At 31.0% G+C, this 16927-nt stretch overlaps 1 protein-coding gene across 1 annotated transcript; it reads left to right on the top strand.

Annotated features, from left to right (window-relative positions):
* Positions 1-228: 228 nt before the first annotated feature.
* LOC126776164 (kinesin-related protein 10-like) lies at positions 229-16473 on the top strand. Its single transcript, XM_050498464.1, has 10 exons — positions 229-275; positions 356-434; positions 1183-1296; positions 1658-1845; positions 7673-7818; positions 9542-9716; positions 12651-12751; positions 13397-13504; positions 13849-14027; positions 14302-16473. The coding sequence occupies exons 1-10, from the start codon at positions 229-231 to the stop codon at positions 16462-16464; spliced, it is 3300 nt and encodes a 1099-aa protein (XP_050354421.1). The 3' UTR covers positions 16465-16473.
* The last annotated feature ends 454 nt before the right edge of the window (positions 16474-16927 follow it).

Below are 16927 nucleotides of genomic sequence, written 5' to 3'. Positions count from 1 at the left end.
TATTCACCAATGGCTGTAAGGACGAAAGACATCAACCTCTGTTAAAAATATATCTAAATAAATGTCTATTTTAAATATTTCCTCCACTTCTTCAAAAAGGGACAACGTATCCTAAAATAGCTGCATCCGTGATCCGATGCATGCACTAAATGAACGAGTTTACATGAAGCCCGGGCGTGTGTTTAGTCAACATTAATTGTAAAAAAGAGAAAATATTACCTATTTGATATGTCGAATGTAAAATTAGCAATAAGAGTTCGACCTTTCACAGAAAAGTTAGTTTGTATATCTATATAGTTAAAGTTAAACCATTAAATGTTTGTAATCAATTTATGTGTCTCGTTTTTAATTTTAGAGAACTTAAGTCAGATAACTATTGTGAACCAGTTGTGACTGTTCTTGACGAAAATACCATTACAATAACCAATATAAAGGTAAGTTACTTATATCAAAACAAATGAAACACGAATTAATGTATTCTAAATTCATTATTCTTGACATGTTATTTTCTGAATTAAAATTCTTCGTTAGCAATTTAATAAGTTGTTTCGTTTAACGTAAAATTTTGTAATGTAAAATATTCAATAATTAATTATATGGATAAACATATCGACGACGATGTTTATAAAAAAAACAATTTTTATCCAGAAAATGACATATAAGTGTGCGTCAGTATAGAACAAATGTCCTCGGCAGGCGTTGCAATGCCTCGTTAATTTTTTTAAAGATATAGATTAAATGATAAATAGTTATTTTATTATGAAAAAAGGGAAGGCAACATTTCAGTACCATGATAACACTATGTCAAAATACGTTTGTAATCATAAAGTTATTGGGTTTGATGAATGTAGATTATGTATGATGTCAGATATCTATGGTATTATGTGCATAACCATATGGCGTTAAAGCATGATTACACCTGTAAGTGAAAAACACACTGCGTCGACACTCAATAAATAGCAAACAACAATATAAGTAAATAAGAATAATATTTCAAATATATAAAAATATATGTAGAAGGAGATCTCAGAAGTAATCTTCTAAATAAGGTGATGAAAAGGCCTAATAGACAAGACCTCCTCATTTTTAAGAGTGATTGTTGGCTAGTCTCCACTAATAGGTCTATAGGTCGCAGTTAGGGCGCGTTTCCAGTGTGTATTATAAATTTGTGTCATTACATAGGTAAATACATCAGGCGCTGGTGACAGTCGTAAACGTGTGCGACGCTACTATGTCGACTACGCATTTAACAGTGCATGTGCAACCACAGATTCAGACTACGCATCGCAAGAAAAGGTCTTTACAATATATTTTATATTCAAAATAAAACTTAAAGTCATCAAAACTATTTTATATAATACCTAAATTCTAACTAAATCAAAATCGGTTCATCCATTTAGGAGTTCCGATGGCTCAAACAATCACATAATATATACTCGCTTTAGACTTATAGCACCCTTCTATTTGCGTCTGGGTTAAGAAAAGATGATACAATATTTCTAGTTTTTGTGTCTCCAAAGTCAATAGCGCATCTATAAATCAGTTGCGTCTTCGAGTCCTTCTCATGCTATACCTACTTAGAAATATTATAATTGGTAGTGTTATTTTATACAAATAATAAAGTTGAGGGGATCTTTTATAAATCTAGTGTTTCCAGATATTCGATACAGTCGGACGTCAAGTTTTATCTACAATATCCCGAGGTCAGTCAGCTTGCGTTCTGACTTATGGCCAGAGTGCGACAGGGAAAACTCATACAATGGTGGGGTCAGCAGTGCAACCCGGTTTGATACCTCGAATTTGCAAGGCTTTGGCCGAGGAATTACCTCTCAATATTACCGTCAGGTATTTCACATTTTATTTCTATTTAATTATAAATAAGCTCGAATCCTGAGATTCGAAGTCACCAGAACAAATATTATATTAATGACCAGAAAGGAAATGATAGATAGTATTTATTCTGTAAATTTTGGTTATAAATTAGAATAAAAAATAGTTTTTATTAATTTGTATAAATATAAATAAATGGATTTAAATATAATATCTGTTTCTATAAAAACAATAACACTGAATATGAAACTAGGAAAAACTACTAAATACTAAACTATTCAGACGGGTTTAGGGTATAAGTAGGTTTCAGAAAATGAAGGACGAGGCAATTTATCAAAGACGAAATAATATGGTACTAAATCAAAACGAGTTTAATAGCGTATCTGCATTAGAATTGAATGCCGTTCAATTTTCTATATATGTGGATAGCAATTTTGTCAGATAGCAAATTGTTTCACTATCATAATGCATTCGACGTAAAGAAACATAAAGATAGCCAAGTCTCACGCGATTGGCGAATATGTCTACCTGATATTTTTCCATACGCTATATATATTAGTAACTTAGTATATATTTTTTTTTCAACAAAAACTTTACTTCAATTTTTTTCAGGCACAATTTTTTTTAATGTCAAACATTTCTTAAATTGGAATTGTTATGCGGCAAATCCAAAACCTTATCATACTAAATAATTATTTATTATAAAAAACTATGTACCGTAACCGTACCGTAACAGCCTGTGAATGTCCCACTACTGGGCTAAAGGCCTCCTCTCCTCTTTTTGAGGAGAAGGTTTGGAGCTTATTCCACCACGCTGCTCCAATGCGGGTTGGTAGAATTCACATGTGGCAGAATTTCAGTGAAATTAGACACATGCAGGTTTCCTCACGATGTTTTCCTTCACCGTAAAGCACGAGATGAATTATAATCACAAATTAAGCACATGAAAGTTCAGTGGTGCTTGCCCGGGTTTGAACCCACGATCATCGGTTAAGATTCACGCGTTCTTACCACAGGGCCATCTCGGCTATGTGTAATTTAATAACTAATATAAAAAGAAGTAAATTATTCTAATTATGTATTATAAATAAGTATGTATTTAAGATGTAATGGCATACGTTATAGTTATTATCTATACATATAATTAAACTGTAACTGGCGATCTCTGTACATTATACATATTGGAAAAAACTAATATCAGGAGGTCTTTATTAGAGCAATAGAACCCAAAACAACAGTTTTAGAATTTTTGTCTGTCTTTATGTTTGTACCCGCATCAAGCAAAAACTACTGCATGGAATTAAATGCGGTTTTCACCGATGTCTTACTACTTCTTAGTAGTAGAGATCTATCTTCAAATAAAGGCTACATTTTTCCAACTTACTCAAAAAAAATCTTAGATGGCGCTGTTTATATTTTTAAGGTTCGTCTCAACCGATCACAACCGATTACAACTAATCTCATACAATAATAACAAAAAAATTTTTTGCTTTGTTATATCGAAAGCAGAAGTCGAAAAAAGGTAGCCATAGAATCTAATAGAAGAGAATGGTGGTAAGGCTTTGTGCAAGCTCGTATAGGTAGGTACCACCCACTCATCAGATATTCTACCGCAAAACAGCAATACTTGATATTGTTGTGTTCCGGTTTGAAGGGTGAGTGAACCAGAGTAATTACAGGCACAAGGGACATAATATCTTAGTTCCCAAGGTTGGTGGCGCATTGGCTATGTAAGCGATGGTTGACATTTCTTACAATGCCAATGTCTAAGGGCGTTTGGTGACCACTTACCATCAGGTGGCCCATATGCTCGTCCGCCTTCCTATTCTTTTAAAACAAAAAGAATAGAATAGAAGGACACAAAGTTAAACAAAAATTACAAATAAGAACAAGGAGATATTGCTAGCTTTTTTTATAACAAAATATAATTGTTTATTTATACTAATATTATAAAGAGGTAATTTTTTTTGTATGTTTGTAATGGATAAATTAAAAAACTATTAAACCGAATTAAAAAAATCTTTCACCTACAGAAAGCTAATTATAAGCGAATAACATAGACTATATTTTATTTAAAAAAAAAATATGAAAATTGCAACAATGTAACCCAATCCATCATTTTTTTCTTTAAGTCATTATTTGGCGCGCACTGTGAAAACTATTGATAATGCCTAAAATATAATGTATTGCATGTTTTTATAACTCATTATTATTTACAAAAAAGTCCGCGAGTACAACTAACTGTTAAATCGCAGTAACTGTATTTTGTTCAAATTAGTAATGAAAACTTGGGTAGAATCGAAATATTACTTATCGATACATTCGTATCATGATATTAATCCTAATGTAATTAAATAGCTTTATAATAAAGGTTAATTATATACATATAAATACTTTTTAAAATATACGAAAAATTATTATTTGTAAACTATAAATAATTAAAAATTAAAAACGTACTTTTTTATTATTTAAAACTTTACAACGCTATATAAAATTGATCAGCCGCGGTGCCCTTTCGAACTTTACACGTCATACGAGAATTGAAGTTTAGTAAACGGGCATATTAAAAAAAAAATGAGATGAATTAGCTTAAGTTTAGTGTAAAGCGACGAAAACATTAAGCAATATAATATAAAACACGTTTTACATTATTTACAAAATTTTTTTTTTTGGAAATCTATATAAATCTAAAATAAATGTTAAATTGGTGTTAAAAACAAGACAACATGTGATGAGTCTCTGAGGTAAACTTAAAAAGTAAATAAATTGAATAAAATTTAAGCAATGAATACGTAAATTCGTAATTAGAGTGGCAAACGTTATTGAAAAGTGTTTTGATGAAATACCTACTGAAATAACATCGCAATTATAGTCATCACCATTAGATGCGGCTAAATTTTTACTAACAAATGTTTCCAAATGTTGCATTGAATTTTCATTTAGGCTAGTCACTGAGTTAGATTTTAAAATTAAATGATTTTTTATATTAAAAAAAAAAACGAATGACCCGAGTCTTTTATATATGTTTTTTACGCATAGGTACTATTGTTTTTAACTAACATCTAATTTATCTAAAGGTCAATTTTTGCAAATACGATCCCATTTACAATGTTTCTAATTAATTATATTTTTAGAACATTTATATGTGTATCGCATTTATTCAATCATATTACATCAATAAATTCTCACAGTAGTATTGTAAGGTGAATGTACCAGCACATGGGACATAACATCTTAGATACCTTGGTTGGCGGTTCATACACGGTGTAAGAACTTACCATCAGATAGTTTGTTTGCTCGTTTACCTTCCACAAATATATTTCAAAATATAATGCTGTCTAAAGCCGCGTCTTCACAAAAGTAACTTTGATGACGTCAAAAGTTTCTCTAAGCACACTAAGTTGTCAACTATAATTTATACATTCATTTTTCTCAGTTAGAAGTTTCTTTACATTTACACTGGGTTATTATAAAAGTAGATAGTACCTTTGCGTTTTTACAATGCCATTGAGCTTATCTTTCATCACCGCGACTTTCTTAATAGAACGCATAGGATTTAGTTAGACAGCAATAAAGGTAGATAAAAGAGACATTACGCCCTCTTTTCAGGGTCGGAGCAACACGCGAACTTCGCACCCTTTACGATTGCGGCCTTATCACTACTAATATCAATATATGAATACATCATGATATATGTAACGTGTCTTTCATATGTATGGGAGAAACAATAAGGTAGTTACCGATAACAGTTGCGGCTAAAATTACTGAGAGAGAACTCAAATGTTCTTAACGAAACGTATTTTTATTTATTTAAATTAAATTAGCTCATATCTCAAATTGTATTGTAACGTATCCTACGTATTGTATATTGTAACGTAACAATATAAGGGATCGATTGTTTGACAATCGTGGCACTACAACTTCAAGTCTTAAAATTTTAAAACCATTATGTCAAGATGGCGACAAAGTCATACCAAATTGTTTCTTGTTGAAACTTTCTCCAATAAACAGTCATTGCATGAAGTTTAAACACGATTTTTTAAAATGTTAATAATATTTATATCTAACACATAAAAGTTTTGTCAACCTTAATCGCAAACATAAAACAGTATAGTCAGGCGATATCCAACAATACGGCTTCTCACCTGCCTGGATTAAATCGACACGTGACTCCGTACTTGCTACCCGCCTTAGTTGGTGTAGAACGGTCTTCCCCGTCTATCCTCTTGTAATAACAATATATAGTGCGGTTATATATATATATGTGTTTAAGATCATGTGAGTAAATTAGACATTAAATATTTACGCGTGACAAATAAAGAATACTTTCGGGAATGTATGCAAGCGACCAATCCCAACTTGTTTTACGTTGTCCTTGTTTTAAGAGTAATGACGCTGAATATAAACATTGAATATTATTTTTCTTAATAAATAATAGTAATCATGTGTAAAGGTATAACATATAAAGCTATGCGCTCTTACTCAGCCAACTTTCACTTCTGTACATGCCCTCTTCTACGGATTATTTTAAATATATCATTAATCCCGTTTTTAAATTAAATCGTTAATTTTATACATAGAAAGTATTGAAATATATAGTTTTTGATATTAAAAAAATACTGTTCTCGTATCATAATTTATAAAAACCTCTTTTTTTATTGACAGATATTATTTGTTCTTACATTGTCGTAGGATATTTTGTACAAATATAAAAATATTCTGTGTATAGATAAAGATATAGGGGTAGATTCAAACATTTTAAAATACAATTGGCTATCTGGCTATTTAACATAAATAAATCTCAGTCCGTAATTCTATATAAATAAAAATATATGTATGTATCCTCTAAGCCGGGACTGCTGCCCAGCAGGACACTGTTAAATAATTTGCATTAGCGAACTAATTTCAGATGATTTTTGTCATGTAAATTTTGCTTAATAGTATTTAACCGATTTAACATATTTTTTACAAGCTTTTCTTATACTCTGCAGAATAGTATATGTGGGTCAAACATGTATGACCATCAATAGTATGGAATTTTAAACCAGCTACTGGAAACCCACAATCTATAATACTAGTTGGTATTTGTTTTGGTATCAAAATTTGCGTTTAAAAAGTGAAAGTTAAAAGGTAAAGATAAAAATATCAACTTAATAATAAGTCGAATAATATTGATTATATTTCTGACCTGTCTTACTTACCACGGATTATCGACTCATAAAATTCTCACGAATATATTTATATTACAAAATCCTTGTAGTTCGATAAGTTTTTCGTAGTTTCTGTTAATTTATTTTGTTTTTTATTGCGCATGAGCTCGGCGTGCCAACAGCCTAATATAAAGTTAGACGGTGATAAATAAGGGTTACTAAATAAAACAGCATTACGTCATATTGTTGTATTACTATACAAAATTTATAATATAAATAATATTATGAAATATATTATTAAGCAGATATTCCAAAATTATTAATAAGGTGTCCTGTCATCATGATTTTGTTTAAGACGATGGTTCCGTCTTTCCATTAACACAGCTGTGTAGTTTTGGTTGTATTATTACAATTTTAGTTAAGATGATACGATGATCAGCGACCGCTTCAACTGTTTGGTTTCGGAATTGAATATCGACTCACCTTTAAACTGTTGATCAATTCCTCCCTCGACAATCCCAACATTTGGTACTTCTGTACTGACGTCAAATCGTCAAACGATTATATTTCACCTCTACTGATTTCAACTAAATATTAACTGGACTTGTCCAGCTAACCATAAATAATTTAAAAAAAAAAACTATGATTACTCACAAATATATTTACTTAATAAATATATAACGTTTTTTTAGCTTCTTAGAGATATATAACGAGCGGGTACATGATCTCCTAGCTGGTGAAGCACCATTATCTCTGAACTCCCTTCCAAGACGAAAAGGAAACGCACGCAAAGACCTACGTGTCAGGGAGCATCCTATTAAGGGACCTTATGTACAAAGTAAGTATTACCAATAGTTTATTTTAATTTAAAACATGTGTAACAGGTATAATTATGCATCGATAATAAACAAGAATTATTTTATTTTAATTTTATGTTGATGGTTTTAGTTAATAAAATGTGACATTGTTTTAATATTTTTTGGACTTTTGGATTTTTTGGGATGTATGTATCTTATTTTAAGAAGCTTAATGATTTAAATTTTACACTAAAATTTCACAACACAACTATTATTAATTTGTATTTTAAAACTGTATTCCTTTCCGCCGAATAATATATCTTATCTCTTTATAATAATAAATAAATTATGTTCCTGATTATCTTGTGCCTATATCCAGACTATTTTTACTTAAGCTTAGATAATATTTTTAAATAATATCGTTAGACGCAAAACAGAGTCACTTATGACATGAATCAACAAAATTTTAATAACCGCTACTAACTTAATGGGTTGTGTTAAACGTCAACACAATATAATGAACTCGTGTTAGATATTTTAATACAACCATTTTCTTGCAGTGCTATTCTGTAAGAAATCACTTCATTACTCACCCGTCAAATGTTAACAACCTATTCATGGTGATAGACTATTTTGATACGTGTATTCTTAATACGTTATAATATTATGGTCAATGTCGCATATCACTTTCTGACATTTCACGACCGATTTCTGCGGTGAGTTTCGAGTTTGTTCTTACACTTAGATTTTTAACGATGATCACCGATCATATTTATGTCGATGTCTCAATATTTGTTTTCATTTTTTGTTTTATAGGGAAAATGTTGAATACGCAAATATTTGTACTATTTAAATTTGCCTACATATTTGTAATTACAACATATTTAAAAATTTTAGTGTTGTTGAGTAATTTACTTGTGTGATATTCGTGTACGATTCTCGGTAATTAGTGAAGTACAAATATATATGGTAATAATATTTATATCGCCATAAACTTCAATTACTTTTTGGAATTTACATTTACAATGTTGTAAATATTATACTATTAGTTTAGGACGTGTTAACTATAATAACTGAACTAAATAATACATTTAACAGACATCTATTTTTTCACGGACAAACAGCAATACCTACTTTACATTGGTGTGTTTCGGTTCGAAGGGTAAGTAAGCCAATAAATATAGTAAAGTCAAGGCAAGATAAGGTACTATATTAGTCCATACTGGTTTGGATGGAATACATTAGAGGAAAACTGGAGTAAGAAATAGTTAATGTGTCTTTGTTTGTTTTTTTATTGTACACATATCATGATAAATGTACATGTATAAAAAATACGTACTTAAAATTAAACATATACGAAGAGCGGACTTATCCCAAAAAGGACTCTCGTTCAGTCAATCTTCGAGCGCTGGGTGGAATTAATTGTATTCGATTTTAGATGTTTCATACGCTTTACTGTACACAACGTTACAATATAATTAACAAATATATATTGAAATAAAAATATACAGTACAAATGGCGGCTTTATTGCTTACTAGAGACTTCTACATAACTTTTGGTTTAGGATATTTAAAAATAAAATTGGTTAGGTTGGTACTATTTATATATGCACACATATACAATAATAACTACGTAACAATAAAAATATACGTTACACACTGATAAGGATTTATATACAATCAATATATATAAGATATTACTTACACAACATGGTCCATTTACACGTCTACTTTCCTATCATAAATAGAAAACAAATGTTCCAGATCTTCGTCGCGTAACAGTCCACGACGTAGAGACACTACTCGCTGTGGTTAATGAAGGAACACGTCGGCGTCGAACAGCTGCTACTAAGCGTAATATCTGCTCTTCGAGGTCCCACGCTTTATTAGAGCTGGTCACTCCAAAGGCTACATTGCATCTCGCTGATCTTGCTGGCAGGTATTTACCTATATTACTTATTACGATGGTCACACTTTATAATTAATGCTTATATAGAAAACCGACGTGTCGTGAAAATCAATGATTCCTTATCGTGAGATATCTTATGACAGCCAAAAAATGACATATTCTAGGTGAGACGATTGTTTCACTTTAGCTAAACCATATACCCTTACAACCTTAATAATATCTACTATTAGTAGTATTTACTGATCTGTGTATAAAAATCTATATCGGTTGTCTTGATAAAATAAATGATGGTAGGGATAAAAATTATATAATTCAAGCAGGGATTTCATTATGCTAATTACAAAGCTACAAAATTAAATTCATTTTATTATATCTAATTTAATATAAAATTTTATTTTTCTTGGTTATAATGATTTGTGCCTGGACAGGTAACACCCACTCATCAGATATTCTGCCACAAAATGTATATACTTGATAATGTTTTGTTCCGGCTTGATGGATGAGTAACCGGTGTAACTACGGGCACAAGGGACGTAACATCTAAGTTCCCAAGGTTGGTGGCGTATTGGCGAAAATTGGCGAATTAAGGAATGTTTAATATTTCTTACAGCACCAATGTCTATATAAGGTGGTGACTACGACGTGACCCATTTGCCCCTAAAATGCTTTTGTTTAAAATATTTATTATGCTTACAAATTTCGTTTCATAATATTGTATTGATTTACAGCTATTTACTCAAATGTTTATGAAACGGGCAAGGGAACTTGCTATCTTCTTAGCGAATGTGGTAAATGTTATTAATAGTAATAGAGGTACTGTATTGTTGACTGAAGATGCAATTAATTAAAAAAAAAATACATAATTTGCGCATCTGTCTCGTGATTTTAAGATCCTTCTAAATACAATGAAAAACGAAGAGCTTAAAGTTTTGACTCGTTAATCATACGCGTAGAAAAATATTGTATATTATGTGTCTATATGTACCTAAATATATATAACGTTATAACAGTTTTCGCTATTTATATAAATATGTATTATATAAAAATTTAGACATATATAAAAGCCGAGATGGCCTAGTGGTAAGAACGCGTGAATCTTAACCGATGATCGTGGGTTCAAACCCGGGCAAGCACCACTGAATTTTCATGTGCTTAATTTGTGATTATAATTCATCTCGTGCTTTACGGTGAAGGAAAACATCGTGAGGAAACCTGCATGTGTCTAATTTCACTGAAATTCCGCCACATGTGAATTCTACCAACCCGCATTGGAGCAGCGTGGTGGAATAAGCTCTAAACCTTCTCCTCAAAAAGAGGAGAGGAGGCCTTTAGCCCAGCAGTGGGACATTCACAGGCTGTTACGGTATAGGTTTTTTCTATTGATACTCGAATTAATTAATTAATAAACAAAATAAGGACTGTTTATGAAGTTTGTTGAGACTTTATTATGTTCTATTATTAAGGTCAAGGCAGATTTATACATAAGGTTACATAAGAGTACAAAATATAATATGGTTTAAATAAAATATGTGAAACTTTTCCAAAGATATATCTTTATTACATTACAAGGAACTTAGAAAAGAATATACGTTTAAGGTGTCTCAATTTACGCTGATGGTTCCGTAGCATTTATACCGACATTAATAATTATATTCAGATCAAAATTAAACATAAGTACAAATCATGACGAAATCTTTTCTTTATCGTATCATTGAAAAAACGATTTTCAAAAAGCCTATTGTATTCTTAAGATTCTATCTCCTTTTTACACGGATATTCGTCCTAGAAAATACTTACTCTAGACCTTATGCTATGCAAAACTTTCACTCTAATATAATGGTAAAAATTTTAAAGTTAACTCATGCAACGGTGAATTGGTTTTGTTGATAAAACGGGCCCGTTCTTTTCACTTGGTAAAATCTTTTATATGAAGATAATAGAATTGAATGTAAAGCCACAGAAGAATTATTAATTTATCGTATTGCAAGTAATTTCGATACCGACAAATACAGTAACTTACGTGCTTTAAAGAGATCACATAGTTTATAAGACAGAGCTTACCAAGTTCTGCAGGGAGGTGTATAATGACTTAATTTTATATGATTAACAAATTTTGTCAACAAGAAAGCGTTGTGGATATAAGTATCCCAGTTTAATATCAGTAAATCATAAGTTTGAATTTTGAACCCTAACTAATAGGAGAGCCTTGGCCCTAAGCCTTAACGGTCAATACATATTTATATGTACATAATTAATATAAATCAATAAAGTAAACAAAATGTCACTAAAAAAACTAATGATCTACCCTTGACCCTGCCTTGATTATTCATATATTTATTACGACTATAGTAAACAGATACATACATATAATTTATGTTATCCGTACAGTTTGGTTTTAGCATTTTTTTACTTTACTCGAAATTAAATTAGAATTCAACGCAGTGCAATATTTTTTTATTCTGTTATCTTCTTTAGACACGCGTCTCAACCGAGGACTGTTTTTTTATTATTTTATTATATTTTTCTTTACAGACATATTTGATCCAATTTTTTTAAAACACAAATCTACGAATAAATCTACCAATTATATAATTAAATACTTAATACTAAAACTATACTAAGCTACATTCCTTGCCGATAAATGCTAGGAACTGATTAAAATCATAAGCAATTTTATAAGCAGTGCGTGTTAGGTGAAGCTCTAGATGCCAGTGGCGCATGATACCGAGAACGAGATGAATTTATAACCACAAATAAACGTGAAAGCATCTTCTGCTTTCCAGAATTTGAGCACAAGATCTTCGGTTAAATTCTAATTTATTTTATATGGATATTTGCAACTCTATATATTTATTATGTTAATAAAGGCGGTAGTGACTCAACGCCATGTTGAGCAATATAACAAACGAATATTTAAATTATATAAGTATTTCTAAGACACACCTATGTTGTAATATTTTGTAGCGAAAAAGCTGTGTGGGAAGGCTGTGCGAGAGGACGTCAGAAGGAAGGAGCCAATATCAACAAATCGTTAGTAGCGCTCAGCAATGTTATCTCGGCGCTCGGTAAATACAACGTCTTTTATTATATTGGTTCTCACTCAAACACATTTAATATTGTTAAACATAAAATTATTTATGATATATCGTATCTAAATAAAATAAAAATCGAAAACGCTTTTAGACGTGTTTTGGGCCTTCTAATTTTTCATTCAGAAGATTGGGCTTAAGCCCAATTCGGTTCAAACATCAAATATCATTGCGTATAAATTTGAAAGTTTTATAGATATTTCAATATTAATATATTATATTTCAAAATCATCTATTTAGAATGATTTACACGTTGTATGTCCAAACCCAGTTTAATTTATTATTTATTATGTTGTGTAAAATATAGTTTTTTTTCTGTATTCCTATTTTCTGTTGTATTGAGAACGAATATTAGGAATAACAAGAAGAAAAAATATTACGCGCAAACTAAGTTGATCGGACTGATGTGGGTTTTCTGAGACACCAGATAAAGTAAAAAAAAGTAGTAGCTACCACTGACTGCTATTTTTCTTGCAAAAGGCTCGCTATCTAGAGTAGAAATGCCATCACTTTCTAAGAATATTGCCTTACTGCTTAGGAAAGGAAATAATTCTTAATGTGGAAATAATGTAGAAAGAATTTGTATTGATTTTTTAAGTTTTATTTAAATTATTATTTTAGTAAGTGGTGGATCTGGACGGGGCAGGTTCGTGCCCTATCGTGATTCTGCGTTAACCTGGTTGCTGAAGGACTGTTTTACTGGTGGTGGCAGCACTTTCATAATTGCGAGTACGATATATTGCATACATATCAATTGTTCATCATAAATTGCTTATTGAAAACTTTTTATTTTTATATAATATTATGTTTGAAATACATATTTATTTTCTTTTTTAAAAGATATCTAATGTAAAGCACTTACTTTACTAATTATGTTTCTACATAAAAAGATCCGGTTTTGTTTTGAAATATTTCTATTTCAATCATTTCATTTATAAGTCAAGTATATATAAGCCAGAGCCGGTTGATAAGAAGTTAGCTTACCACTTATAAATACCCGATTATACTTTTAATACTTTTCTTAACCATAAAGAAGGCAACAGTCTTACAATTGGAAATGATTATGTGTGCAGCGGTGTCCCCTAGCGTTTCGTGTTACGGTGAATCCGCGTCCACACTCCGCTGGGCGGCTCGAGCACGCCACTTGCCCGACTCGCAAGGATCTACAGTAGCTAACGTCACATCCAAAGCGGCCTTGCAATCTCAGTTCAACCACCTGCTAGCTGAGCTAAATCGTCATTTTATTCAATATGTGAGTATTGTTAAAAAATACATGTATATGTCTGTGGATATAGCGGGTTTGCCTTTTATTTCAATCTGAATAAGAGTTATCTTTCCATAGATGAGTGAATACATATTTTACTGAGACATTAGTGTATTTACCTATTTTCCGAATTCTGCTCCTGTTACGCTAAATAATTTTCTTATTATTTTATAACATCTATTTTTTTTAATCAGAAATATTATTAAGAATAAATTAGAATATTTACTTTATCCTTCATTTTTAAAAAATAATTATATTTCAGAAACTAGAAACAAGACAATTGCTGTACGACGAAAAGCACTGGAAATTAAATGATAATCAAAGTAACGATACATCAAAGACAGAAGCAAAGATAGGTAATATAATGAATTTACGATATGTGAAAGGTGAAGGTAGAAATTCAGAATCAACGCCATCATCAATTGCTAGTGGAAGTTCAGATGTTATAAGCAATATGGATAAAAATGCTGAGATAAGTAATGAAGTCAATAAAGAAATAGACAAATTATTTGGACCAGCACTCGAGAGAACTAGAAGCGGCAGTGACATTGAGGTTGTGCCACCGCTTAGGCATAAAAAGCGACATTTCCGTTCACAAGAAGTACTTTTCAGTGATAAAGCACTACAAAGTAATCAAACTCATCGTTTATCAGATGCTAATCTTAGTGAAGCACAAGGAAATGACTTACGTAATTTAGACAACTCAAAGATACCGCAAGTTTCAATACTCTATGATAATCAGCGAGCAGAGATAATAGCTTCTGTTACAGAAAGATTATATACTAAGCTTAAAAAGAATGAAGCTGCCATTTCTAAACAAGAAACTAAAGTTGATAAAAAACCAGTGAGTGAGACCAAAGTTCTGCAACCCTTAAATGAATTAAAAATTTGTTCAAATGCAAGGCAACGTTTGATGGAGCTAAGTAAAAAAGCTTTAAAAAATAAAAGAAAAATAGGTATACCAGCACATACGCAAACTAGAAAGACCGTGATCCGTGTTAAAGATCAAGGCATCGACGTTCAGACAGATCTTCAGTCTTATATATGTCATCGAGACCGAAATTGTATATTTCATCGTGACGTTAGTACTGAAACTACGCCGATGACACCACGTTTGAAGGAAATAGCAGTTGGCCCTAAGTATAGTAATCTATCCTACAAAGATAGTTCTACTTTAACAGATACTAAAGAAGTTATTTACAGGAATTCATGTACGATGACTGAATTAGTATTAAGAAGAAACCATAGTTCCCAAACAAATGTTCAACCTCCTCCTAGAAGGAAAAAACGTCAGTCTGCTTATATGAAATATATCAAAAAAATTGAACGCATTAAATCAAGCACGAATGATAGTAGTGTGTCTCCAGTAATAAACATCAATATATCTCCTATGTATGCAGATTCTGATTCTCAAAGTTCAGACGAAACAAGTGATAACTCATTAGACTTTGGAAGAGAAAAAGGGAAACAAAGTGTTACTACAACGCCAGATCTTTTGACAAACCACAGCAATTTATTAAAAAAAACAGAAGTAATGACGATAAGTGATACTAATTCCCCTGAAAACTGTGATTTGAATAATGTCAACAGTACTACTCCATTAGAATTGAAAGAAAAAATCTTGGAAGACTTTTCTGATAAAGATAATGTACCATTGCCTCGTGTAACAGTAGATTACGACAGAAAACTGGGTCAGAAAGAATACGAGGATCTTATATTAGGACGAAATGAAAATATATATCCTTACAGCATTAAAGTAGCTCCAGTTCGGAAGAAGGATAAAACAAAAACAGTAATAAGGTTTAAAGACATAGATATAACGCCTGCAGAATGTTGTAGTAATGAATGGCAGAGAAAGGATAATGTAACGAGTAATTCGAGTCAAAACGAAAGTGAAAAGGAAACAGAAGGTGATAACTCCGTAACTTCAGTTTTAAGTGAAATGGACTCAGATTCATTTTTGTGGAATAAAATTGATTCGGCTAATGGCGATAATGCGAGTCACTGTCCTAAAGAAAATCAATATGAAAATATAGCTAAACTTGAAACGTCTGGCTGTAGGAGTTGGAATGCTTCCGATTTAAGAATTCAAAAAGAATCATTGTGCCCGGATTCGCAATGTGACGACGAATATTACTCTACTAAAAGAGAAAACAAAAGGATTATGAATGTTAAGCAAAGGCATATCTTAAAAATAAAAAACAAAAGCGAACATAGCACGTTTGACAATATTGAAAGAAAAATAAAAAGCGCTTGTAATAGTTTAGAAGCTTCGGTGCATAAATATGATAACTATTTACTAGAGTTCCGAGATAAAACAAAAAACTACTGTAAAACAGAAGCGCACGCTAGAACTCCAAAGGAATATCTTCAGCATTTAATAAAGTTAAGGAAAGAAGCAGTGCAATCAAATTGTCATAATTAATAAGTAGTTTTTCTTGTTTGTGATGAAAATTGTATTATCTTTATGAAAATATTCATTCTTTTTTCTCAATTTATATAAATGTACATAATTATTATTTTGTTTTTGTAACATTATAAATTTCATATTATAATTTAATTTAACTGCAATATTAATATTTTGAAAGTTTTAATAATAAATAATGTTTAAGTTAAAATATTTTAATGGGTTGTCGTTGATGATGTTGATAACAAATATTTTTCATATAATGCTTATTACAATAAACTAGATTTCACGCAATTAAGTCTTTAATTGAAAGTGTGTAAATAAAATTAATTGCTTCTAAAATAATTGATGAAAAATTTGCTGAATCTGCGAATGATTCTCTGTAAGCAATATTAATTCAAAGAGGGCTAAAATTGTTCATCCTGATCCTGATGTTTTCAACAATTCTAGTAAAAAATCATAACACACACACAGTATTATA

Source organism: Nymphalis io, chromosome 19, assembly GCF_905147045.1.
Source record: "Nymphalis io chromosome 19, ilAglIoxx1.1, whole genome shotgun sequence".
NCBI classification, from domain to species: domain Eukaryota; kingdom Metazoa; phylum Arthropoda; class Insecta; order Lepidoptera; family Nymphalidae; genus Nymphalis; species Nymphalis io.
Note: the sequence above shows the minus strand (reverse complement) of the source record. Positions and strands in the feature narration are given on the sequence as shown.